At 37.5% G+C, this 26,400-nt stretch overlaps 2 protein-coding genes across 3 annotated transcripts in view; one reads left to right on the top strand and one right to left on the bottom strand.

The window, feature by feature from the left end:
* Nucleotides 1–26,400, top strand: part of LOC116169463 (serine/threonine-protein kinase minibrain) — a 174,268-nt gene that overhangs the window by 31,943 nt on the left and 115,925 nt on the right. The gene's annotated exons all lie outside the window — the stretch shown is intronic.
* LOC116169464 lies at nucleotides 24,114–26,384 on the bottom strand. The gene is made up of 4 exons (XM_031485564.1): nucleotides 25,649–26,384; nucleotides 25,539–25,598; nucleotides 24,535–24,624; nucleotides 24,114–24,483 (listed from the first exon to the last, which is right to left on the bottom strand). Exons 1-4 carry the CDS (start codon nucleotides 25,735–25,737, stop codon nucleotides 24,414–24,416), a joined length of 309 nt encoding a protein of 102 aa, XP_031341424.1. The 5' UTR covers nucleotides 25,738–26,384; the 3' UTR covers nucleotides 24,114–24,413.

Here is a 26,400-nt window from a genome sequence, read left to right as displayed (position 1 = left end):
TAATAAATATTATACTAACTACAAAAAAAGCGGCGCGATAAATCTAAGTCGTGCATGTAATTAATATAAATGGACATTTTATTAATGGTAGGTCTGTAGTTTGTATCAATTAAAAAACGATAGAATTAATTCTAATGAACTTTAATTGATATTATTTGAAAAGCTTATGGGGGCTTTGAAAGTGAAAATAAACAAATTAGTGAGTTGACGTAAAAATCGGTAGTAAATTAAGAGCTTTTTAAATCCCATTGTAATAATTAAGTTATAAATGGGAAAGGGTGGATAAACAGCACCCGGTTCACAGTACCCCCAGGTTACTGGTACTGGTACATTTTCAATATATCGTGCTATGTGATGTTTCACGATGTATAGGTTTGAAATTGTTACCTCCACGTTACTTACGCCAATGAAGTTGATTTTTCTTACTGACTCGTTAACTTGTGGTTCCTTCTTGTTTGACTGTATCAAGACCTGTTATACATTCTGTGGGAAATAAATAATGTGGTATTGGTATATGAAAAACTTATTTGGGTAGATTTATGACAAGAAAGTGGTGCTCAGATAAACCGCTAAATGTGAATGTCCCATCAAGATCAAAATCGATACGTTACCTGCATTATATCTTTAAATCAATAAATACTGTGAAATGCAGATACATCGTCGGCTTTATTTATGATGCAAATGGTATAGGTTACAATTTAAACAATATAAACAATTCCATGTGTGATTCGAATCGTAACTGAAAATTTTTTTTTCAATTTAATACACAATTTGAACCAATTTTCTAATGATAAATGAGTAGGTTTAGGGCTACTTTGGCGTGGGAAAATTTTGGGAACCGTGGGAATATATTTCGGCTGTTGTCCCGAGTCAAATTTTGGCAATCGACTCGGGGTGCAAGGTGAAATTTTGGTAGTTGACCCGGGGTGCAAGGTCAAATTTTGGCAGTTGGTCCAGGGTACGGGATCATATTTCAGCAGTGGCCCAAGAGGCACGGTACTTCGGTAGTTGGTCCGGGGGTAACCGTCATCTTGAATGCTGGATCCATCATCTTGGATGCTGGACACGACACTTGACGTCATCGATGATTGCTGAATTTTTTTATTGGTGCATTTAAGCGACGGGGACTTTAATAATTTTATAGTTAGAGATTGAAATCAAGACGTTATACTTTGAACTTTAATCATTTTGCAACTGTGGAAAATTGTATTTACTTGTAAGAAGTCCAAAGGTTGGTGTAAAGTCTAAAGGTTGCCGATCGGTAAAGTCCACTCCTTATCGCTAAAAGTCCGTCTCCCGCTGTTCAAAGGCCTAAGGGTGCCACCGGTCAAAGTCCATTCCTCGGCGTTCTAAGTCTAAAGATTGGTTGCCTTTTTTGAAGTACATATTGCGTATTTTTAAGCGGCAAACATTTATTGGTCATTATTACAAATTACACACTAGGTGATTTACAGTTAATCGAAATCGCGAATAACCTATTCCTATCACTATTTACTTTCACGACGGTTGGTAACATTGAAATGATTTGACGGTTGTTGTCATTAGTTCTCTTATTTACTTTTATAATATTTTTGTTTATATTTTTCTTGTTTTTTTAGCATTGGAAATGCTTATGTTTTGTATGGGTATGAAGTAGAAAAGCAGAAAAGAAGACAGTGGTGTCGCGTAAAGTGTTGATTGTATTGTCGATTACGCTACTTACTTAATAGTGCGCAATTGTTTTGTTAATTCCAATTTAAAATTCTCGCATGATAGTATTACAAGCATGTTACGGCGCTTATTATTCAGAAGGTTTACGACACGAGCGAGCAAGTGGAGTGGTGATCTCGAGTGAATAAGAATTATTTGTTTTTTACATATCGCGTTATACGGTTGGCATTTCCAATATCTCCGATGGCTGCATGCATTGCGAAATTGAATTTTTTCGCTATTTTAATAGTTATTTTGCTATTCGGGTCGGAGACGAAATCAACAAGATATGTAAATCGGTGCGGCCATTGTTGAGTTATAAGTGGTGTGACATACATGACTTTGTTATATTGTTATACATTAATAAAACGTCAAAACTCTTAAATGACTTTAGCCATAATCATAATATTACGCATTTCCATGGAAACGAATTATAAAGATGTTTGGATCAAGACATTTGAACATCTTCTTAAGTATAACAAACGTTGAAAAAGTTGTAATTTAGTTTTAATTGTAATATCTGAAAAAACTAAAGCTTCGTAACCATGGAAACATTTAAACAAAAAAATATTAGTACATACGTAGCTTATATGTACATTCGAATTTTAAAAACAAAAGTGCATCCTTTCATTGAAAATGTCAGTCACTCCCACCACTAAAAATTGAAAAAAGAAAAAAATGTAAAAACATGTTAAAATTTATTGCCTTGTAACACTTTAAAAAACTTCCCCTTCAGAAAATGATTTTTCAACAAAAAATAACCCGGTAGTAGAACAGAATACGACGATCTTTTTAAAGTAAAAAACTAGGAATATAGTACAATCAAGTAGTGATGCAACGGAAGTGTTATAACGGAAGCAGAAGCGGAAACAGAAGACAAAATATGTTTTTTTGCGGAAGCAGAAGTATAAATACCATTATAAATTTAATAAAAATTAGAATGTCATAAACATTTAGTATGCGATAAAACGCATTAATTGTTGCGACGAACTAATGAGCTGAATGTACACATAGACAAACAAGTCGCGACACTTTTGACGTCCGACTCGGCTAGCACACCCCGCCCATGGCCACGTCACGCGATTGTTTGGCCAATCAGAGCGCACAGCGCATCTTTCCATATTTGAAAAATGTTGGTATACATCCTTTATAAAATAACGGCAACGGAGAGGGAAGCGGAAGCGAATGAAAAATAAGCTGTTGATTCATTGCAATCTTTGAACAATTTGAACTGTTTTAATTAAAAAAGTGGCTGTTTCTTAAAAATACTTTTTAAGTGGGAATATTTTTCATTTAGACGGAAAAAAAACTACCAAACATTGTAACAAAAACATCCTAATGTGATTGGATATGCAAATATAATGCGTTCATTGCACGACAAAAGGACTCATTCGTAGAAAGAGAGAGGTGCTGACCATGATCAAAATATTCTGATATAAATTGCGGACATTTTAATGGCGATAATTATAGTATTAATGTTAAAACACGGAATTTTTCCCAACAAAAACACTGCGCGCCAAATAAAGTATATATGGATTCGATTGAGTTTGGTCTTTTTAGCAGCAAAATTGGTACCTAGTAACCCTCAAAGGGAATTTACACAATAATGTCACGAAAACATGCCAAACCACAAGAATGCATACGGTAGACTGAAAAATGTGGCCACTAGGAATGATTTCTTCTTCTGGTATTATTATAGTACCGTAAAAAATTTATAGCTCTAACATATGTGCGCAATTAAAAGATAATGAAAACATTTAATGTAATTATTATGTGTACATAGGTACATTAGATTAGTGTAATTAAAAAAAAGGTTTGATAATGCTAGGATGACGCTGCAAATTTGTAGGGGCGCGTTTCGGTTCTGAAATTGGCCTTTCGTGAACCAAGTTAAGGACAAAGGAGAAGCTTCCCCGCGTCAAGGTAAGAAAGAAACATCAAATAATCAAAATAATTTGAGGTAGACGTGCGATTCTCAAGAAATATTACGGTCAGTAGGTATAGAAAGAGGGTATCGATTAAATGCCGGCGTAATGCGCAAAACCGTGGTCGTTCGACGCCTCCCATTTGAAACTAGATGCATCTGTACTGAATTGAAATTAGGTAAATTCGCCTAAAAGGCACTAGGTTTATTTATGGATGATGCTAAAGTATTCTGTGTATGTAGAGCGAGCGTTCGCATTGTCCGGCAATGACCGGACTTTGTAACATTCTTCGCATTACTTGCCGGTTCTTCACCCTTTCTTGAGACCATCAAGATCGTCTCGCAAATACGACGTCTGTATGCCTATTATAATTATTAAATCCACTAGCCACCTTTCATTAATGAAAGTCCGGGTCGAAATCAACCGCTGAATGCTAACTGTACTCGTTCAATACTCGAATGTAATGGAAAAGATAATAAAAAAATACTAACGGAAGGAATTAATGACAATAATGAAATTCGAAATCGTTAATTTTATTGGAATAACGTGAAAGTGTAGAAAGAAGGCATATGGTATTTGTCCAAACGAATAAAACAAAGTGGCTCTGTTGGAAATTGATGGATTATCGGATTATCGATGAAACTGTAATTATTGAAGGCATTCATATTTGAGTTGCAATAATAAATTATTTTGGAAAAGTTTATTTGCTTTCGGCGTGCTTCCAAATACATAATTCTAAACTTTTTTGTTGTATGTTTACAGATTGAGTATAAATGTACTAGCTCAATAGTTTGAACTTTGGCCAAACTCGTATTTTGAATGGAACAAGACAATAATTATTGCACCTTTTATACAGATCGGAGGTTAAAAAACGGAATTCTATTTCAAGCCAACTTAAAATATTTTTAAATTCCAATTCCGCATTCGCTCGAAAACGAATCACTTGGCGTACGAATTTGTAACTCGCGACTGTTTTCAAAGATTTCAGGACTCTCCAATTAGCAGATCTTTGGGTTTACGGTTTGGCAAAAAAGCACTCTTTCAAGTGGCACGTACAATTTCCCTCGAACAGTAATTACGCTTTATATCTAAGTAGAATGGGTTGCTAATTAACTAATTCCATTTAAAGTACTATTAAACTAATACTTGGCCGTTTCGTTTCGGGGCAGAAGTGGAAAATTATATTTACACGCAATGCGATGATTCCATTATTTTAAAATAATAATTATTATTTTTGAGTTACTCGAAACAGTTTTAATCATTTAAGATATATTGTTCATAAATTTTAACACTGAACATACAAAATGGTCAATCAAGTCAAATACCCCTTAAGATATGCAACCAATCTTACTTACTTTCATCTTTTTCAAATGTTTGTCAATAAACTTCAATATCTGAATGACTAATTAAATTAAGATTATTAATTCAATTATTTATAAAATATATACAAAAGAATAATAATAATAATAAAGAATATACAGAAGAAGAAAGTAAAAGAACACCTAAGTACTAGTGCTACAAAGTCGAACACATAAAAGCAAACATTTCCATCTCTTTATCGCATTTGTTTTTTTTCCATGATGATTATGTTATAGTAAGTTTAAGTTTAAAGCTGTATTTGTACATTTTTAGTATGCCACCAACGCGGTTAAGTGTAAGAGCAGCTAAGAAGAATTTACTTCGAAGCTGAACTTCGCCTCAAATTTTCTATTAATTTAATGTATTTTTTTTAGTGAGACAATAAAGTTAAGGTTAAAGAAGCGCAGAAACGACGGAGCTATAATCGTTGGGTGAATCTCATGCAAATGGAATAGTTACAATTTGATTTTATCGAAAACCAGTATGTAATCAAACGTTAATCAAGACGATATCAAAATTTACCTTTAAATTCTAATCGTAGCAGCCATCTGAATTCAGAAGGGCGCGTTCTGCAAATCTGTAACAGACCACAACACAAACAAACAAAAGGGTTAGTGAATCGCGCTGCACATAAAAAATTGCGAAATAGCAATGCTGACGTCTGACACTAAGTAGGTAAATCGGATATTGACACTGTAATTAATACTCATAAAGTTACGGTACACATATAACTACGTGTCTATTCAATAGCAATGCAATTTAATCAATTCAAAATGTAAACAAGATAATATGAGCAGATTCTTCGGAGAACAACCAATGTAGCTTAAAAAAATTGTAGATAACGGATTCGGACTAAGCTTCAATAACTGCAAAAACTTGTTAACAAAGCAACGGTACTAATATCGGTGTAACACATATTTCATTATTATTACCACGTTACATGTCCAGTAAATGTTTGTGGCATACAAAAACGTATACATAAGTAACATATGACAACGTCGGTGATATTTGTGCGCTTAAATATTCATTGATATGAAGGATACAATGTAATGAACTAACAGAAATAAATCTTCGTAGTATCAGAAAGTAACATAAACAAAATCGGGTCTCGATATCGGAAAAATAAAGTATTCGGTAACGACAAAACCAAAGTACGTGGCTTCAGGTATAACGGAGCGATATGTAACAGTAATGTTCTCCAAGGTTTCCTAAATATACTTACGGTTACAATTCAGGAACAACATCGAGGTGTTGTCAACAAACTAAAATCAGCTGTTTGGTAGAATTGAAGTAGAATTTTCGCAACCGGTAATGTAGAAACCTACACGCGTCGTTCATCGCTCTTGGGAAAATGGTGGGTCCAAATAAAAATGCAGTCATCCACGTACGACGTAGATAATGCCCAGGTAAATAACGTAAAAGATAATCTAAAAAAAATAACGATGAGAAAAAATAAGAAAGGGCGAGGAAGTTAAAGCCCTAAAAATAACACGTAATGAGAAAAGAATGCTGCCTAATAATGTAACATACCTCGTATTGGTTAAATGCAAAATACTAATCCGTAAAAACGTTTCGATGGAACCACCAAGACATCAAACAAACCATTCCGAAGATAAATATGGTGTAGCCAAAACAATAAATCTCTGTTATCAGGCAATAAGAGTAATGGCGTACCAAGAGACACTTGTAAGTAATCAATTCGAAGGCAGAAACTTTACTAAAGGGAAGCTGCGCGCAAGCAGAGAGAAGTAGAAAGTACAGAAGAGTACAAAGCGTGCACTCTAACAACAAGACAAAGAAGTAAGTAAAAGAAACCTCTAAAGACTAAATAGCCTCTAACAGGGAAAGAACGAACTGGGTAAACGAACTCTACTACAACAAGAAGTGTCCTAGATTCAGGGCCAATGAGTTCAACTTTCGATGTTCCTATTTCAACTAATTTCCTCTTTTCCAATTTCTTTCTCGCATGGAAATTATCTAAAAAAAACTTTGATTGATCGCGCGCGCCCCCTCGCAAAATTCACGCAAGTCCTAAATTTCTCGCTATATGACCATGAACGCGGAATATTCTCCCCGATTGTAACTGAATTCTCCTTCTCTTGCACTTCGACGCGAGAATTATCGCTTCGACTCAATTTTCCGGCGGCTTGAAACCAAATTTTTCCATCAACCCCGCTCAGATTTACGGGCGATTGAGTTAAACTTTTTTTTAAAGGTGCGACACAAACGCCATGGTGGTCTCGGTGCCTAATTTATGACCACAAAATAATACCACTTCGCTGTAATTTGCAGGTGGCCGACTGAATTTGTTTCAGACAGCGCAACGCAATTCTCTCACTGTCCAAGGCGTATTCCCCCACGGCTACTTCTGAAAAGGTTTGTTTCCACCACCTTCATTTTTTTTAACTACGCCTACCAATAGAATCCACGTCTTTCAACCAATTACATCTCCAGAAATCCAAAATTTCCTGCTTTTTCGTAGAATCGGGAGAAAAACAAAACGCTGCGTGCATCCTGATAACGGACAGATCTTATCAGGGGATTGTCATGGAATTCTAGTCAATTTCGTCTAATGGTCGCGACACTCTGGCGCTTCCAACTTTCACACGCACTGGTCAGGGCCGCAATGCATGACATTCGCCCAAAAAAATCGAACAAAAAAAAGGAAATCTCGCCCAATATTAAGACCACCCACTATCTTGTAAAATTTAAAAAAAATGGACAACCCCAAAGAAATTCTTTTCCTTAAAACCGCTCAATTATCAAAATTAAATTAGATTCTCCCCAGATTCATGGGTCCTTTTTACTATGGCGGACCGTGCTTAATTTCAAGAAAGAAAAAATGGCATACAGAGTTTTGGAAAGAGCCCGACGCTGCAAACACTTCCCTAAATGCCTAGACAAGTAGTTTTGGACTTTAAACGGGGGCAGCAACCACCCGAATGTTACCTGATTACCGAGAAGCGGTACGGTTTGAAGGCGTTGAGGTGTACTTCAAAAGAGACTTCCTGAAGTTCCCACGGGAAAAATTGGGATTTCCCAGGGGCGGTACGAAGTGTAATATTATTGTATTACAATATAGGCAACCTTCATTGCATCAGCTGTTCAGAATCGGGCGGACCGGTTGCGTCTTCGTTGGGATTGTTGCGGCAGTCTTAAAATAAAACCATCCACTTGCCTTTTATTTTCCTGGTGGTTTAAAGCTACGGTAATGGCGGTTGTAATCTCGGGTGATGAGTTACGGTGAAATACACATTCATGCTTTTATAGGGGACAAGGAAGAGCACAAACAAGAGGGGATATAAAAACGGATTTTCAATTTCAACGGAATGGAACGGCAGCAGGTGACATCTAACGGAGGAATTTTACAACACGCGTTACAAGGGCTTACAAATAAAATGACAGGTCAATGGTAAAATCAAAATTTTATTACAAAAGTTTCTTTATAATGAATGCTGAGTAATCTGCCGTTCTTTAAAATAAGTGTACGGGTCAGGTAAAAAAGTTATCGGACGTAACCTCTTTATGGAACACCCCGTGTATTTTAATATAAGAAGATAGCATATTCATTTTTCTTTCCAAAAATATAGCACTAAAAAAATTCATATTGATTCAAAATGATTAAAAAAAAAATTTAAAAATTGAAGAAATTCAAAATCATTTGAACTTTTTTTAAGCTTTTTTTAAATCTTTTTGAATATTTTTGGAATATAATTTCTTGTGCGTTAGGTATATTTCTGAAAAGAGAATTTAATATGATATCTTTATATTAAAATCCATAGGGTGTTAATATCGAAATGAAAAAAAATCTTGGTATATTCAAAGAACTTGGATGAATATTTAAATTGTCCGTTTTTCAGCATCTAATTAACGCTAATGATTTAATGACTTAATCTGTATTAAAATCCGTTTATTTTTAAACATAGGTACTTAGTCTAGTTTTATAATGTTGCAGCAACAATTTGAGCGAGTCTTAAAAGTTGTTTATGGTGTCTAGCCTTTTTGATTACACACAATTTAGTAGAATTAACTATGTAAACAGTCAACATTGGCCTCCTTATTTTTTTCCTCTCCTTAATCACCGTAAATAGTAAATAAATGCGCGTTTGATGAGATCACGTTATCATTGTAATTGATTTGCGCAAAATTGCTTTCACCTTCGGTACTTTATTACTGCATAAATCCTTACTTTAACTATTTTTAGTCGGAAAAGATAACTAGTTTAAATTTCATGGAAATGGACAGGCCTTGACGGTACGCGATGTCTATTTCTAGCGACAATTACGAGTTCATTCTTTAAAATCGCCGATGACGTATTTTCAAGGAAAATCTTATACGTGTTGTGGTCGATAGGGATCCAAACAAGATTTCACGAACCTCGTAAACTAAAGGTTTACTGTAAGTAAGGAGCTGGAAGTGAAAATAGAGAAAGGATAGCCCAATGCTTTAACGTTATGTTGTTGCAGAGCACGAACGCTCGTAAATTGTGCTGCAACATAGTTAGCGTCAACTTATAATATTAGTTCCAAGATCATGGCTTTGAGTTACACAAGTTGGAAAAAAAACAACTGTTTAGTGTGCAAGTTTCGCTATCATAAATTTCTAACAGGGCCCTGACCGTTTTTAAGTGAGCGTTTATGACAAAAGTACCCCATCTGTCTTTTCTTTGTAGCGTTGGGCTTTATACCGATACAGATTATTCAAGTTTTCAATTTAAAATCCGTGATGAAAAGTGCGTCTTCAAAATCCTATACATATGGCAGTTTTATAAAGCAATTTTAGGTAGTACAGCACTGGTTTTTGCAAACTAGTTTTGTTTAGCTATGGCATTATGCAAATACTGGAAACTCGTAAAAGGCTGAAATACAGTAACGAACCATCATACCCTCATTTAGATAGCTATAGGGTGAAGTTTAATGGAATCGATACTCCTTGAGCCGTCTGTATATTTTTTCTGTAAATTCATTGTAGTTAAATTGTTGGTATGAAATTTCACTTCGTAGTTCGTTATTCTGCCACTAGAGATCACGCAAAGTATCTTTCTGTATTTAAGTAACTTCCCTTCCCTTTTTAAAGAGAACTAGTTTATCTATCATTTTCGTCAAAACAAAAACTCGGTTATTTCAAAAACAAAGATGGTGTGGGGCGTTCCAATTGTTTTTGCAATACCCTGCTTTAACTTCTTAACCGTTTGACCGATTGTAACAAATTTAGTATCGTTGAAAAGAGCATTCCTTGGGCAACAAGAATCAACTAAAATATAGTTAATTTAATCCTTCTCCGCCAGGGGGCGGACACTTACGATCCAAAATCCAAAAAAAATTAAACGGAATGATATGACTTTTTCTTTATGAAAAAGTAGTCAAATAACACCCAAAGAGTTCGTTACTGTATTTCAGCCTTTTCAAAATATCGCTCCCCTAACCTCAAATGTTGGAAAAATGAGATTAATTAATTAATAAAAATGATTTAATTGTATCTTATTATATGGTGCGAACAATTTTTTGGAAAAGGGCCCTACACTTTTAGGTAGGCTTTGAAAAATTGAACAAATGAAACACGATGCATTATAAAATAATAACAGCCGTAATTTGTAAATTATTCTGCTGTGTTTACATTCAGAAAGTGCAGTTTTTTGAATTTGTAATCTTTTCTAAAATGCTGATTTCTAACCAAGAAGCAAAGCTCGCAAGAAAAGAGCTCTCTTCGAACGGTACCGGGCTGAAATAATGAACAAAAAACCGCAAACCCGAATTACATACTTCGGTAATTAATGAATTCAAAATCGTCTTCGTTAACTATGCCCAACTGCTTCGGAAGGAAAGCAGTATATTCAATCGAAATAATAACTCGTTTGGGTGAAAACAATGAATTACGAAGAAACTGTGGCGTTCAAGTTTTACAGGAATCGTTCCTTAAAGAGGAATTATCCAATTAATTACGATCTTCGGTATTTCAATTCCAGTTGACCCAATGACCCCAAATCCATACGGAGACATTGGTTATCTTGTTCACGCGTTGACCTTGCTTTTGCGTAACTTCGAGAACGAAATGGCCTGGCATCTGGTCTTGATAGTCGTAATCGAGGTGGATGTAAAGTTAAATGGTTAAATTCCGTGACTGGAGATTGTAATTGAATTTTAAATTAAAACCACAATAGGGCTATTAGAAAATTAACGTATTGCGGCTACAGGGGTTTTTGGTTCAGCGTCAAATGGCAGAAACCTAAAAGAATGATTAACCAGGTTGATAAATGAAAATGGACGTACTTATGTAATTAGTGAAGCGAAGAAAAATGCAGAAATCCATCTAAACTAAATCGGGGATCCACAAAATATAGGTTCAATCGCCAGAAATTGGAATTGGAAATTGCAATGTAAATCTCATGGATTTCAGCCCACACTCTGCTTAATGTTCGTCGACAATCACGTTCTCGTGAGGATTCGGGAAACGAAAATCTATCGAAAAAACATGCGCCGCCATGGCTACAACTGATGACCCTCCGCCACGTACGTAATGAGATATTCCAGAGAGTCTCAAACAATAGTTACAGTGACATAGAATACGATAAAGGGTTAGTTTCCCTTCTCCTCGTGGATAATAAAAAACTTAATTTTATAGCAGAACCGATAGAAATCAATGGGCGCGGTCAGCGAACAACAGCGACAACTCATAAGTAAACATACAAATTGCCGCTGAATAAATTGCACACGGCTTCTGACAGAAAGCTGATTATTAGCGTAGTCGGATTTGTTGCGTGTAAAACTTAGCCGCTGCTGTCGGCTGACTGCGCCCATTTATAAAACTTCTAAATATGTTGTAGGTATTTTATTTAGACGTCCATAATAACAAGCGTAGATTCTACCGTCGTTTCCATGGAAACGATATTGTATTTTGTTCTGAACTTCATTTTATATCGTGCTCCGCATCCTATTAATAAGAATGACATGTCATTGAAATGCACAATAATTTGTTTCACTTTATTTACCCTTGGCCTTAAAAGTAATCGCTTTATTTACCCTTACGGTTAAAGAGACACTAGGTCTACTCATTCGAACCTATTAAAATGTGAATTTAACATCTGCTATAAAATAAAAATGAGAAAATAAACTTTTACAATAATCTCGATAGATAATAAAATTTAACTTAAGACACCTGCAAATTTTATACAATTTAAATGTCCTACCAAAGCAATCAAATTTGCCCGCCCATCTGGCCTATATTAACTAATCAAAGACGACACCATCTGTGGCGTGATTAGTCTTTCCCAAAAACAAAAAAATCACGCAAACCTAAAATTGTGCGTGCAGTTACAGCAATACAGATCAGGCCTTAATTTGAACCAATAATAATTGCATAAACACACTTCGTTTATGACGCCTTGGGCTTCCTCTCAGTTTTCCTTCAAAAGAATGCTAAAAACAAAAGTTCATTCAGATATATAAAATCTTGACTGTATGTAAACAAATTACTAAATGTTTCTTTTCTTTTTCAGGTAAGTGTTCCGTCTATACTACAGAAAATATCGGTAAGGCAACAGTACATAAAGATAACAATTAACAATTAATTCTCCAATTATACAAGGGATTTAGTGATTATTGCACATGGTAATTATTTACGGCCCAATCTGCGAACTTAGAATTTATGCACCTGTGAAACTCATCATAGCTTTCTTCACATCCATTAAGTATACTGGACTCTGCAGGGTCTATCAGGTGTCAGGTGTAAAAGCTTCTGGAAAGATTTTTTCAGAATTCCACTACATGAATTGCAACAAATTGTTATTGTAAACGGTCCTAGTAGTTACAGGCTACCCTTGGCCTATTGGTAACCCAAGGACCTCCAAAAGTCTCCCTTTCCTAAACCTCCTTTTGTTAACCCATACAAAACTGTATGGTTGGTTGCCTATGGTTCAGGTTCACCGGGAGTTATGCTGAGTAGCTCTACAGCCGGAGAGAACAGGTCACCACTTTTAATAAAGTAAACCTTGTTATAATACAAGAAAATATAATTAAACAAATATATGTACACAAGATAAATATTTACAAAATAACTAAACTAAATAAACTGGTTGAACGCGACCCAAGTAGCATGTGTCAAACGGGTCCGTTGACATTCCTTGGTCGTTTTGTTTATCTACAATTGAATCGGGTTAATCTTCAATATAAACAATCGGCGGGTAGTTTCAAAGACAATTAATGTTATGATTTAACTTTAAACGGCATCCATACAAAACAAGTAAGTTTTACGTTACAAGACAAACTAAAACTTTATCCGGGGTATAATTACAGGAGGGCTTGTTCCGGGTGAGCGCGAATGTACATTCGCAGCGTCTACCGAAATTTTACAACAGGTATAACTTAATTCACGGACGGTAACTGGGGAAAAGCGCGGTCATACGACCGGCACATCTTTTATGGGAGAGACAGGTAACTTCAATTAATGGCACGGCTATACGGCCGTACACTTTTAATTCACGGAAGGTAACTGGTAGAGACACGGTCCTACAACCGTCATCTCTAATGCAGGGACAGGTAACTTCACTGAATGGCACGGCTATACGGCCGTACACTTTTAATTCACGGACGGTAACTGGGAAAGAGCACGGTCCTACAACCGCCGACTCTAATTCAGGGACAGGTAACGGGTGAGGGTGAGATTGAGAGCGGTGTTACAACCGCCACTCCAGGAATGGGACTGTGGTGCTTAGGACCAGGGCAAAGATCTAAGATCTCAGACCTAAGACCCAAGACCTCCTTTCTGGTTTGGTTTCTACTTTTATATCGTTTGGAAGGAAGTGGGAATGTAATGGTGATGGTAATGGTACTGGTGGGAATGTCAGCAAGCATGACGTCTCCGAAACTACCGCCCTCTCCTGATAGAAATTTAGATTAATTTCAGATTCCTATAGGAGTCAAATTACAAATTAATCTTATTAAATTTCGCATCATTACATTATACAATAAGAGACCACGGGGTCATACAGAATAGTATATGTAAAAGCTCCCGAGAAAGGGTCACAATTCGTCTGTCAAACGGTTTGAAGGGTTACATAACAAGGTATAAATATCCTACAAAATACTTGACTCGACTTGAAAAGACTGAAAATTAAAGGTCTCTTAAAGACATTTCCTTGGTTTTAAAGCCTTTTTTAAACACTATGTAACGGCAGTTACAATTGTTGATAAAGAACTTTGGATTCTGGTTCTATTCTATTTACTAAATTCCTCTTGCAGTTTTCTTTCATGGTTAGTTTGGTGAGACCTACCTTTCGTAGCGGATAGCTTAGATAAAAACGGTTAGGAACAAGGAAGAATTCGATTAATTAATTAACTTGCATGTTAGCATCCCTACTGGCCATATAGTTAATTGATTTTAGTAAACAATGTCACAAGTTAAACAAGTAAAATCTAAATCATCAAATAAACGTTATGGCAGGCGAAAATATACGCAATTCAATTTCTTTTGCTTATAATTCGCATAAAACTAAGAGATATAATCGTCCTTGAATGTCACCAGTGGCACAAACCCAGACCATCGTGGCCATCGTGACTGAAATGAGTTGGCAATCCAAAATAGTTAACTGCGTCAAATATTACGTTTCTTTTAGTATACACAGTGTATGGTACGGCGTGGAGGATTTAGATTAAAATCTATACCAGCCCCACCGTACGTCTTATCTCTCAACAACAACGCAAACATAAATTTGCGTCCTTTGACCTAATATAATCGCATGATAAAATAGAACGTTAGGGATACAATTTCCTTTAACTACAACGTAGAAAGTAAAAAGTAATAAATAATTAACGGCCGTTACAATTATAGAGCGTCGACTAGGCGAGTTTCACTTCAGTTAGACACACCGGTAAATAGGATAAAGAAAGATAATTAATGGGTTGAAACTCTTAGAGACTCGACAAGAAGAGCCTCTCCAAAAACCTTAAAAACCACAGACTCGAAACCTTTGCACATAACTTTTCAAGACATTCGCTCGCTGCTCAGTTCAAAAATTTGGGTCTTCGTTAAAATTACTTGCTCTATTATTGTTGATTATAGCGCAAAAGCATAAATAAATTATTGAATTATTGGAATAAACTATTTAATCATTCAAAGTCGAATGTTGTGTGTGTTTCGTCATATTTAGAATAATCGTAAAAATCGCCCGCTTACTTATTCTACCTTTCAGCACGAGACCTTTTTCTCAAATTTTCCTCATCAAAGTGCACCTTCTTCGTCGACTTTCGCCTTCGTAAGCATCCTCGACTTGAGAAATACACATTTTACCGCAGCACTCGTAATATTCGAAGAGCCTTTTCAGCGTACATTATTGTTTTCGTATAAAAAGCGCATCCTGGTCCACAATTATACATACAGCATAGTTTAGGATTTTCAGCTTCTTGAGTATCCAGTAAAAGGTTAATCTAAATTTTAGAGACTCTAGGCAAAAACCTTTTATATTTATTGTATATTACTTTCGAAGATAACGCTCGCTTTTCCCATAGCCTCCGGTTACGACATTATAAAATAAAATGTGGAACAATCTTTATTATCGTCGTTATTAAACGTATTACTTATCATCACTTTAATACAATAAATAGGTTAGAGGGAGCGTTTTAAATCTGCTTTTACCAAACGGAATAAATTCGAACCAATGCGAATTCGAAAATCTATCGCCAAATTATAATAAATCCAAGACTCGCGATTAATGTCTTATAGATGGATCAATTTTGGATTGAGTGCAGTATTATCGATCTCTACCCAAATGCAATATTAATACGAGAGCGATAACCCAATTTTACTATGACACCTAAGCGAATACCCAAAAAGAAAAGAGTGAAATGAACGGTATCTGTTATTAAACAATAACAAGTGTGGGTGGTTTCGGCATTCGAACTTTTTTTCTTTTTAATACTAAACGTGTCTGTGGCAGAGACGGTTTCGGAATTATTAGAGCTCCCGTTGTTGAAAAAAAAGAGTTGCTACATGACTTTCTCGCATTTTCCGCAAATCTAGAAGTTGTTTCTTTCCCTTATCGAACTTGGTAAACTGCTCTACTTTTGGAGTCGGCCACATCAGTCACGAACGCGCGGGTAATGAATAAATTTCTTTTATTTATTTAAGGATTATTCTCAACATTTTGATTGTTCTATTACAGTTGGTTTGAGGTTTTTGGCTTTCGTTTGGAATCGATGCCATCTTATGATGCTTTATTACAACAATCACCATCGCGCGCATTTATTTTAAAAATGCAAGGCAAACCGAAGAAAAAACGATGCTTAAATTGATTGCGTTAAATCATTATTATCACTTGTACTCAAAACACATTTATAACACGAGCGCGAATTTCAGGTTGTAACACACCCTTTCACGCCTACACAACAACCACCCATATAACATCGGACACGTGGCAACTAAGGGCGCGAAAACGATACCGACCTACTTTGCAATTGCACATAGTGTTTGGGCTCTTGCACCAAAAGACTTCTTTCGAAATCTTCTGCGAGCTCCAAGACGGACTACGGAAGTTCGAAAACTTGCAGCCGACCGAACACACTGCAGAAGCCACCACCCACAAACCCAGGTGCACTTACTGCAGAAATCCCGGACACTCGCAGGAGAAATGTCGTAAGAGGAAAAAGTCTACGAAACGGAAGCTCTAAAGTCACTACCGCAACCGGCAATTCGCGCACCACCACCAAAACCCCCCTAGTGTGGATTTTTTCATACAGACAACCACTCCCCCGCGACCGCGTCCTCTCGTTAACCTTACCATCGCCGGTGTCAACGGGAACGCCTACCTCGATACGGGAGCCCACCGGTCATACTGCATCAAGTATTTAAAAGTGTTGGACCAACGTTTGCCTCTCGTGAAGTGAACCTCATACTGGGTGATGGGAAACTGCGCCCGCAAGCCGCCCTAGTGATCAACGTGTCAATGACCCTAACTAAGGTCCAAACAGAGTTTCTGACAATCCCTAGTGTCGAGAATCATACCCTCCTTGGGGTTGATTTTAACGAAGACGCCGAGATTACGATACTGGGCCTTCAACAAAGACGCCCGCCTTTTTTCATTCGCGCCCGAACCTCCACACTAAGATATCATTATGTCGCCGAAACACCGACGCACGCCCCGAGCGACCGCCACTCGGAAACTCGGTAGATTCCCGAGACGAATCTCTAACTCTTGGGGAGGAGCCCAACTCTTTTTTTTTAATATTGGGAATGAGGAAATGCCTACTGCACCCCCCTGCTATGGCGTGCCCCTATGCAGGAGGAGTGTTCTCTTCTCCTGGCCTCTATTACTCTCGTCCTTCTGACCTGCGTGATGAAATTATCAATTTTCTTCCAGCTGCTCTCGCTACCGATCATGGTGTCTATAACACTGTCTTCCTCTATTGGATCCCCTACCTCCAATCTTAGTGCCCATCTGCTTCTGTCCCATCTCTGGCCTCCAGAACCGCGTGTCCTGGTGAGTCTCTCCCTCCTCAGTCCTCACATGTGTCGTCTTAACGCTTTTTGATCCCATGGAGGTATTGTGCGTTTACACTATGTCCGGTCAGGAACTGGGTTAGGTGGAAATGTACTTCCCCATGTTTCCTCTTATGCCATTTTTGGACGTCTGGGATTAGCCTACTAGTCCAGGATTTCCTATTTCCCCACTCCTCCTGCCATCGAGCCAAGGGGTGCGTTCACCAGAACCAAACGTGTTTGCGCTTTGATTACGTTTGCAAACACAAACTGTTTAGGTGCTGGTGAACGATAGGGTGCGTTTGCCAGATCGAATTGTTTGCAAACCGTTTGCGCTTTTTAGATAAGTACGTTTACTGAACGCGTTGCTAGTTGTTACTGTTTGCAAGCGGACGCCATTTTTTGAATCGCAATTTAAACTCGCTGAAAATCACAAACATGTTTGTAAGGCATGCATATTTATTTACACCATCGGCATATAGGTTTATGCGCGAAATGGAATAAATTACTAGTACCATAGAATTGTATTTACTCTATGCTAGTACCAATATATCACGACCATAAATTGTATAATTGCACATTGCACACAATGCGCTTTAAAGTTGTAAGAGTAAAATCGAATAATTTAATTATGAATGAAGATGGGAGCATTCCTTGTATACAGGCTGATTCAAATTTAAGGACCACCATGGGGGATCTCGGGAACTGTAAGAAATAGAGGTAGGAATAATTTGGCAAAGTTGAGTAGTTTGATACTTAACAAAATGTCGTTTTGAAACTGAAAAAATTCCGACTACTTTCGGAGATATCCAGAGAAAAAATGACATTTTACAAAATCGTTTTTATTTGTTACCTAAGTTATATAAAAAGATATTTCAAAATATACGTCACATAATTGTGACCACTTTTTTCCGTATACAAGATGCTAGTTTTAAATTTTTAGTCTGACGTTTCATCTCCAGTTAACCATCATCAGCTTTGTTTTTTCTTATGGAAGTCATTTTTACTTTTTGTGTCATTTGATTCCTACCAATAAATAGCGCTGTTAATTCGTAAAAACGCAAGAAACTGCGAACGTACACTACCCACGACAAAGTTGCCAGACAAAAAGGAAGATATTTTAACAGTATTACTTCAGCCTCACACGACCAGTTTTCTTTTTACTGTCGACAAGGGTTTCATAATTATCCCGAAATTTCCGATCCAAGTCTTCATGCCCTTTTCCTTGAAACACGTCTTATATTTCTGACCAAATATTTTTTCTTTTCCTTTTTGGAACTCGAAAGTCAAACTTTAAATACTCGGCGAGTAATAACTTTGTAGTGAAATCGTTTCACACCAAACTTCTCTTCGAATCTAATTAGAGTACATTATTCGTATACTGGCTGAGTGCTCTCGATTTCATTGGGACTTGTACTGACCCCTTCATATGCGGTTTATGAAGGCTCCAAAACGGCACGACCGATTTGCTCGTCTCCTATAGTAGATTGCTGTCCACCAAACCCTGCCTTGCAACACTAACTATCCGTTTTTCACCTATACAAATCTTAAATCTTTCCTTAAAATGACTATACTTATGTGGTGAGTTTACTAAATTTATTAAATGTAACAATCTGAAAATAAAAACTTCTCATAAAGCAGGTACAATTTATGGATAAAAACTATTTACTCAAGAATCCTGTGAATATGCATTTAATACCTACTCCCATCTTGATTTTCTGTAGGACAATTCAATTCATCTCGTATATAGCAGGATGTATTTAAACTGTACCTAGAAAGGATGCCATATTTTTATTGAAATGTACAAAAAGAATACAAAACGATTTTCTCTAAATTCACTCAAATTAAATTTGACGTGTGGTTTCCAGGCAAATTGCGCGCTTAGGACAAATGCGCATGCCCGATCAACATGTTTGTGATTTTCAGCGAGTTTAAATTATGATTAAAAAAATGGCGACCGCTTGCAAACAGTTTGACAACTAGCAATGCGTTCAGTAAATATGCTTATATAAAAAGCGCAAACGGTTTGCAAACAGTTGGTTCTGGTGAACGCACCCATTGTCTCTTCTCTAGTGCCCCCTTCTGCTCTCATCTCAGCTTGGATGTGTAGCGGTATTACGCCCGCCACGACGCATTTATTGCTTACTGTTCGATATGCCGAGACTATTTTCAGCGTTATTATTCTCTGGACTCTTTTCCCCACACTTCCACTCCGTATAGCAGGCGTTGGTAACCGCACTGCTAATGACTCTTCTCTTGCCTGCGCTTGGCCCCCCTACGTTTCTAAACAAGCATTGTAACTTCTTCGCCATGACCTTGGATTTTTCGGCCCGATTTCTTTTTTATTTATTTTATTATTCTCCCTCTCTTGTTCTTGCGCCCAATTACAGAGTGACCCGCATAATGCTTTTTAGAGCTGCCTCTGCAGAAGGTCTTAAGAAAACTGCAAGAAAACCTAATTCGGAGTTGCCGGCAGAATGTTCGAAACTTGTCTAAGGTAATATCCCATCTCTGCCACAGATGAAAAATTCACCTTAATCCAGGTTCGAACACCCGACCTTCGGATTTATAACTCAACGCTCTACCATTGAGCCATAATGCCCGTTCTATGATTGACAAATTTTAAACTGCGGTCTATCGAGACGCCTAGAATCTCTAATGCCCGCTCCACCTGTACGTGTACGCCCCCAATCCTCACGGCTTCCTGGGGTATTTTCCGTCTCCCTACTATAGCCGCCGCCTTTGACTTTTCTCCCACTACCTTTAACTTGTTCAAGCTCATCCATGTGTCTATTGCTTCTACGGTGGTGTCCATTCGTCGCTTCGCCTCCTCCAGTTTCCCGTCCGAGCCACTATTGTGAGGTCATCCGCGAAGGCGACTATTTTGACCCCCCTCGGCACCCTCATGCTCACTACTTCATCATACACAATGTTCCACAGCAGGGGTCCCAGTACTGAACCCTGCGGAACGCCTCCATTAACTTCTATATGACATGTATTTCCCGACGGTAGCCTCACGTTTAACCATTAATTTCGGAGCTCCCGTCCTCTCTACGGCCCCCACTATCACTTTCGTGGGCAGACTATTAAACGCATTCTGGGACGTCCAGGGATGCCATTAACACCACCTCCCTGGTCCGCCACGTTCCCACCTTGGCCGTCCTGGGAGTCTCTACAAGGTTTTTAAGCGCTTCGTTTGTTCCTCTCCCTTTCACAAAGCCATATTGGTTTGGGGAGGCATTCCATATAGATTTTATTCGCGCCGCAACTACCCTCTCGTCGAATAGCCTCCCCAGGTGACTCAATAATGCTATTGGTCGAAATTTCCCCCTGTCCTTCTTTAGGATCAGAACAACGTCTGCTTTCTTCCACATTTGCGGGTACTCCCCTTCTCTCATAACTATATCGAAGGCGGCGGTGAACAACTCGGGGTCTCTCTTGGCCACCAGAGCCACGTAATCCGCGGGAAATCCGTCCGGCCCTGGAGCTTTTTCCTTGGCATCATCTTCGCTGCCTCCATGAACTCGTTTTGGTCGACTTTTTTTGGGGTCTGTATCCTCCATCGTCATCCGCCATTCCGGTTTTGTTCTTAGTGGAAAAAGTGTCTGGAGCTGTTCCTGGGCTTCGGAGTCTGATCCAATCACTTGCTTTCTCGCACCAAACTTCCCTACTACTATATATTTTATACGCCTTATCCCATGCCTCTCTATAACTGATTGCAGAGCTCTCGCCAGCATTCTTTCTTTCTTTTTTGTATTGCAATCTTCAATTTCCTGCCACCGGCTCTCAGTTGTGCCGCTTTTCTGTCATTTTCGTGTGGCGCCCTTCTTCCGGCCCTGGTGCATATCCTTCTATTTTTTACACAACTATTTCTTAAATTCGCTATCTCCGCGTTCCACCAGTATGTTCTGCGTTTGTTTGACTCTTAGGATGTTTTTGGCATCGGCTGGTGTGGTTGGCCTTTGTTCCGTTGTCATTCCCATAGCTTCTCCATGTTAATTTTCTTAAAATTCCACCCTTTTTTGACTTCACTTCTGGGCGGCCCCTACAGGTGTCTGAGCGTCACCTTTCCCCACTCCCTCCGCAAGAGGAGGTGACTCTGCGACCGAACGAAGGCACCGCCCTGTTCCCTACCGAAAGGGATGACCTAGACCGCTAGACGCCCTACGCCGTCCACATCATAAGGACAAGATATAACCCACCCGTAGCCTCGCCACCGTATCGATTGAACCCGACCAAACAACGCCCGCTGCAAACCGAGATCGATAACATGCTCGCCTGTGACATTCATCGAGAAATGCCAATCGGCTGCGAGGCGGTTACTGGTCGATCTCCGAATATAATCAACATTTGTGTTGACTGCCAGTGGTTCAAAGCATCTAATCAAAAACCACCCGGGTTATCACAAACCCCGGCCCTCGCTAGACGTTGGCCGTCGACCTATTCGGACCTCTCCCTGAAGGTCCGAATCAAGAACGATGGATCCTAGTGGCCGAAGACATTGCGACAAGGTGGATTGAGCTTTTCACCCTGGTAAAAGCAGACAGCCAATCCTGAACCGGATCAAACCTAAAAACTCAATTGGCTTAGGAGACCATTCGATAAGCTACCTCAGAAAGAATGAGACATATCCCCTGTCATTCCTTATCGCCGGTGGCTAATCCTCTATCGACTTGATGGCGCCTTGATATATTTCTAGAAAATCCATTAGAATGTTATTTTTATTAAATTTATTTTTATCTAATTACAGCGACCTAATTTCATTATGGATGGTTATTTATTACATTTGGCGATTTTTAGCCGCCCGATGTACCCGACAAAGCCACGCGGCTATGAACGTCAAGTCAGTTAATTGTCAATAGTAGAATTTTCGACGAAGAAACACTTCTTTTTGTTCTACTGATCAGTCGCGTGGCCAAAAATCGCCATTGTGAAAGCAGTCTTAGAGGCCAAGGTCCAATTGATCGGTTTCAACAAAAAAAAAGCTATCCGATGTTGTAATTCATCGAAATTGTTTTGTCGTGAACCATGGCGTCCAAATATTGAATTATTGGGGGTTAAGAGCAGGGCTGGAGCCTCAATGAAATCTGCAACTTGTTCTTGCAAATACGTTCCCGTACTTCTAGTAGTAGGTATAGTATGGAATGGTGCGTCATCTTTTTTTGAAAGTTAAAGTGGTGACTAATATTGTCATTATCAGGAAACATGTCGCTTAAAATACCTCTGATAAGTTGCAGAATTAGTTTAGCACTATTCTCTCCAAAATAAATGTGTTTTTCTTAGAATTGCAATGAAAACACGTGACACTGTAGCATCGCCTTTTACACAACGTGGAAAACATGCACACATTTAAATGCTTATTATTCATAAAGGGTTTTTTTTTGTGAAATTTGGTCCCCTACAATTTATCTTGTATAAATTTCTTCGTACCTCTTTCGCTCCTCCCTGCGTTTTGAATCAATAAATTGTGATTTTCGTAGTAAAAAAAACGCCTTTTTAAATTGTATCTGCATTCACTGTGTAAATATCCCCAATCTGTAGTACTATGCGGTCAAAAATGAGTAGCTGTCGAGTCGCATTTAGAATATTTGTTTACGTGGGAAATCGTACTTGACTTAAACTATCAAAGGCGACTCGACCGCCACTCATTTTTGATCGTCTATTGTAAGTCCAAAATGAATCCAGCTTATATCCGATTTATGTGAGAGAGACTGGTAGCATCATGGTAGTCAGTTTCAACCCTGCGTGGAATACAAGCAAGAAAGAACTTTGCATACGATCTTTTCTTCTAGTTCGTAGAACTTCCTCATAATAAGCATAATAGGGTTAGGATCGCCCCTATTTGTTACGTAAGGGGTGCCAATTTTTGCTGCAATAAAACTATATTTTCATAGAAACCTTTAGAAATAAATTCAATACTTTAAGAGTACGTTCTCTACATACGGCTAGGGAAGCGCTCCGCGGTCGGGTGGAGAGGATCGCAGTCGGAGGCGGGCATTAGCATATCCCTACTGCAGTATTTTCTGACCGATTTGAAAGGAACGTATTTGAACTTATTCGTAAGGTACGCGTACTTTCAAATTTGCACTGCTATACCATACCGGATAGTGCCTTGCGCGACGCAGTATACAATTTATAATTAAGAATCCATTACACGATAATATATTTCGGTACTTCATCGTTTTTGTCAATGTTTTCTTTCCCTTTTTCTTTCTTTTTTCTTCATTTTGTGACATGTCCTAATACAATATTATATTGTCAACAGGAAACAATAAAAGTTATGAGTTATGAGTACTGAAAAAGGGATTTAATTAAATTCAAAAACCCTTTTGAAATTACTCACAGTATAGCCTGTACAAAGCTTTCACCACTTACTTATATAGACGCATTCTGCAATGCCTCTAAACAATTCAAAAAATTATTACCTATCGTTATACTTCGGAAGCAGTGTTGGGCATGTCCTGTTAACGCATTACAAAAAAAAATGGAAACATATCGTATATTGTAAAAATCAGATTTATAGATATTTTTTGGAAATTTTAACCGAAGATTCTTCTAGTAAAGGCAAACATATCGCATATTGTAAACATTAGGTGTGTGCATGCGCACTGCGCAGACTACTCAAAGGCTAAGTTTCTTATTTATAAGAATATTAAATGCCTCAACTTATTTTCCTTTGTACGCATAAATAAGGGAATCTTTCGGGAATTTTCAAATTAGCTTTAAGCAACACAAAAATACCTTATGTTAAAAATATTTATTTATTATGTACAATGGTTTAATTCTTATAGTCATAAGGTACACGACTCATTCACAGCAGTAAGGAAAAAAAATGGAATATTTTTATATACAGCGTGTTTCAAAATGAATAGAGGGGTTTTAACATGTTATAATATTTAATACATCAAACTTACAGCCACAATTGTCAAATGTTCAAATGAAAGAGAAACTCAAACAGTTTTACATAATAGCCTACAAGTGTTCAATGTGAGCACCATTCGTCACTTGGCATACGTCAAGACGGTCATCATTGTTCTCTACCCTAAAACGGTATAAAGATAAACACATAAAAAATCGATATGGAAAATATTACGTTTTCCTTTTTTCTATCTCTGGGGATTCAGGTGAAGATTCGGTAATATTGGCAATGATTTCTACATTTGGCAGAATACTTTCCTTTTCCCTATAACATTATAAAGATACTAAAAATCAAAGAAAAAAACATATGTTGAAAAATAGATAAAAAAGTAGATTCTAGTCAAACTACCCACTTCTAGGTTATCAAACACATCGTGTCGATGAGTAGGAACTAAAAATGGATGATTTATTATGTTGATGGGCAGCATTTAATTAAATATCGCTGTCCTCAAACTATTTAAGGTCGTAGCTGTACTAAAAAATGCGCTTTTTTCCAGAACTATGTGCGTGCGCAAGTAAAAAAGTTTAGTTTTTAATCTAACACTACGGCCATATTTTGAATAACTATTTTACCGTAACGACGTTTTTACAGTGTTATGGCTCTAATTTTTATAATAACTGATTCTGTTTTTTATGATAGATCCCTAATTACAGTATGTCTCAAGTTACGTGACTTTTTGGACATGTGTTTGACACAAAAAATTAAAGAAATAGAGAGACATAAAAAAATTTATTTATAAGAAAAATTCTTTATAACTCGACACAGCTTTTTATTTGCTAATTAATTGCTCCTTTTCGATTTTTCATTATTTTCAAAAATAAATCCAAAATATTGCTAAAACTGAATGAATTTTGACGGACGGACGGGTGGATAAAACGCTCACAATTTAAAAGTTACCGGAAAACGTATAAACCACACTAAGGAAAGATTGACTTCCATTACTTTAGCAATTAATTCATAACTTTTGTTCCTATTGACACCACATTTCAGCGCAATCGGCCGCATATAAAAAAAGTTGTTGTGCACACGGACGGACAACAATACAAAAATATAAAGGACCACTGAATAGGTAAGGTATGATTTAGAAAAAGATATTTGAAATACCTTTCTAATAGTAACAAAGGTGACGCACAGACAATTCGAAATCTCGTATGTATTATCTATGGAAATATACTTACGTAGTTCTAGATGTTGGCAAAATATTTTTGGTCGAACAAGGAAGCCCAACAGCACGAGCCCTAGAACAAATTATTTTACTACATGCTGGTAGCTATAAAAAATAACTTACGCATTGTATTTATAGATATTATTGGATTTCTTCCTGCGAATAGATAACCGCAACCTTGTCTTCGCTCCTCTTCTGTAGTTAGCTTCCATGTGTAATTCCACTAAAAGTTATCCACCCGATAAGAAACAAACTGTTGACACAATAACACTCCTGTTTTTCCGCGTAAAAATTCGCTCAGTATATATCATAATTCATATATCTAATGCTCTGTATATATTCCGACGCTCACAATTCACAAAAGGTGATAAAAATTATATTTTTAAAAGCACCATACAGTAAAGGCTACAGCACAACTGACTCCGGTCCTGAATACTCACACTAAACATTAAGTCGCGCCTCTTTAATAAAGAATATGTAGCTTCGCCAGATGTTATACGAGTCGAGTAGCGTTGTAGAGGTGTGGGACTTAGTATAAAATTTTGAGTAAATTGGATTCTATCCTTTGATGTTAGGTACCGATGTAAAGATAAAGGACCCATCTATGCCTCTCTTGTAACAGATTTTTTATATAATACTCGAATTTTGCATAAATAATTGTAGAAATGCATGATATTTTCAGTATTTTCAGGTGCCGTAATTATTAACATTTAAAAAATATCAAAAATCTGTTACAAGAGAGGCGTAGAAGAAAGGTTATAGAATCCAACGTAACTTTCACGATGTTGCTAACTAACGCCGTTTTCGAAAAAATCGCTAAGAGCTGAACGGAAAATGCGTAAGTTATTTAATACGCGTAGCGGGCTCTTAAGCAT

The sequence above is a fragment of the Photinus pyralis genome, unplaced genomic scaffold, assembly GCF_008802855.1.
Source record: "Photinus pyralis isolate 1611_PpyrPB1 unplaced genomic scaffold, Ppyr1.3 Ppyr1.4_LG4, whole genome shotgun sequence".
NCBI classification, from domain to species: Eukaryota; Metazoa; Arthropoda; class Insecta; order Coleoptera; family Lampyridae; genus Photinus; species Photinus pyralis.
Note: the sequence above shows the minus strand (reverse complement) of the source record. Positions and strands in the feature narration are given on the sequence as shown.

Bases quoted from the DNA above. Each gene is read 5' to 3' on its own strand.
- LOC116169464 (XM_031485564.1), bottom strand. From the start codon at position 25,737: ATGGAAGCTAACTACAGAAGAGGAGCGAAGACAAGGTTGCGGTTATCT. The intron at 25,599-25,648 runs GTAAGTTATTTT...AATTTGTTCTAG, and splicing joins AATATCTATAAATACAATGC to GGCTCGTGCTGTTGGGCTTC. The intron at 24,625-25,538 runs GTAAGTATATTT...ATAATGTTATAG, and splicing joins TTGCCAACATCTAGAACTAC to GGAAAAGGAAAGTATTCTGC.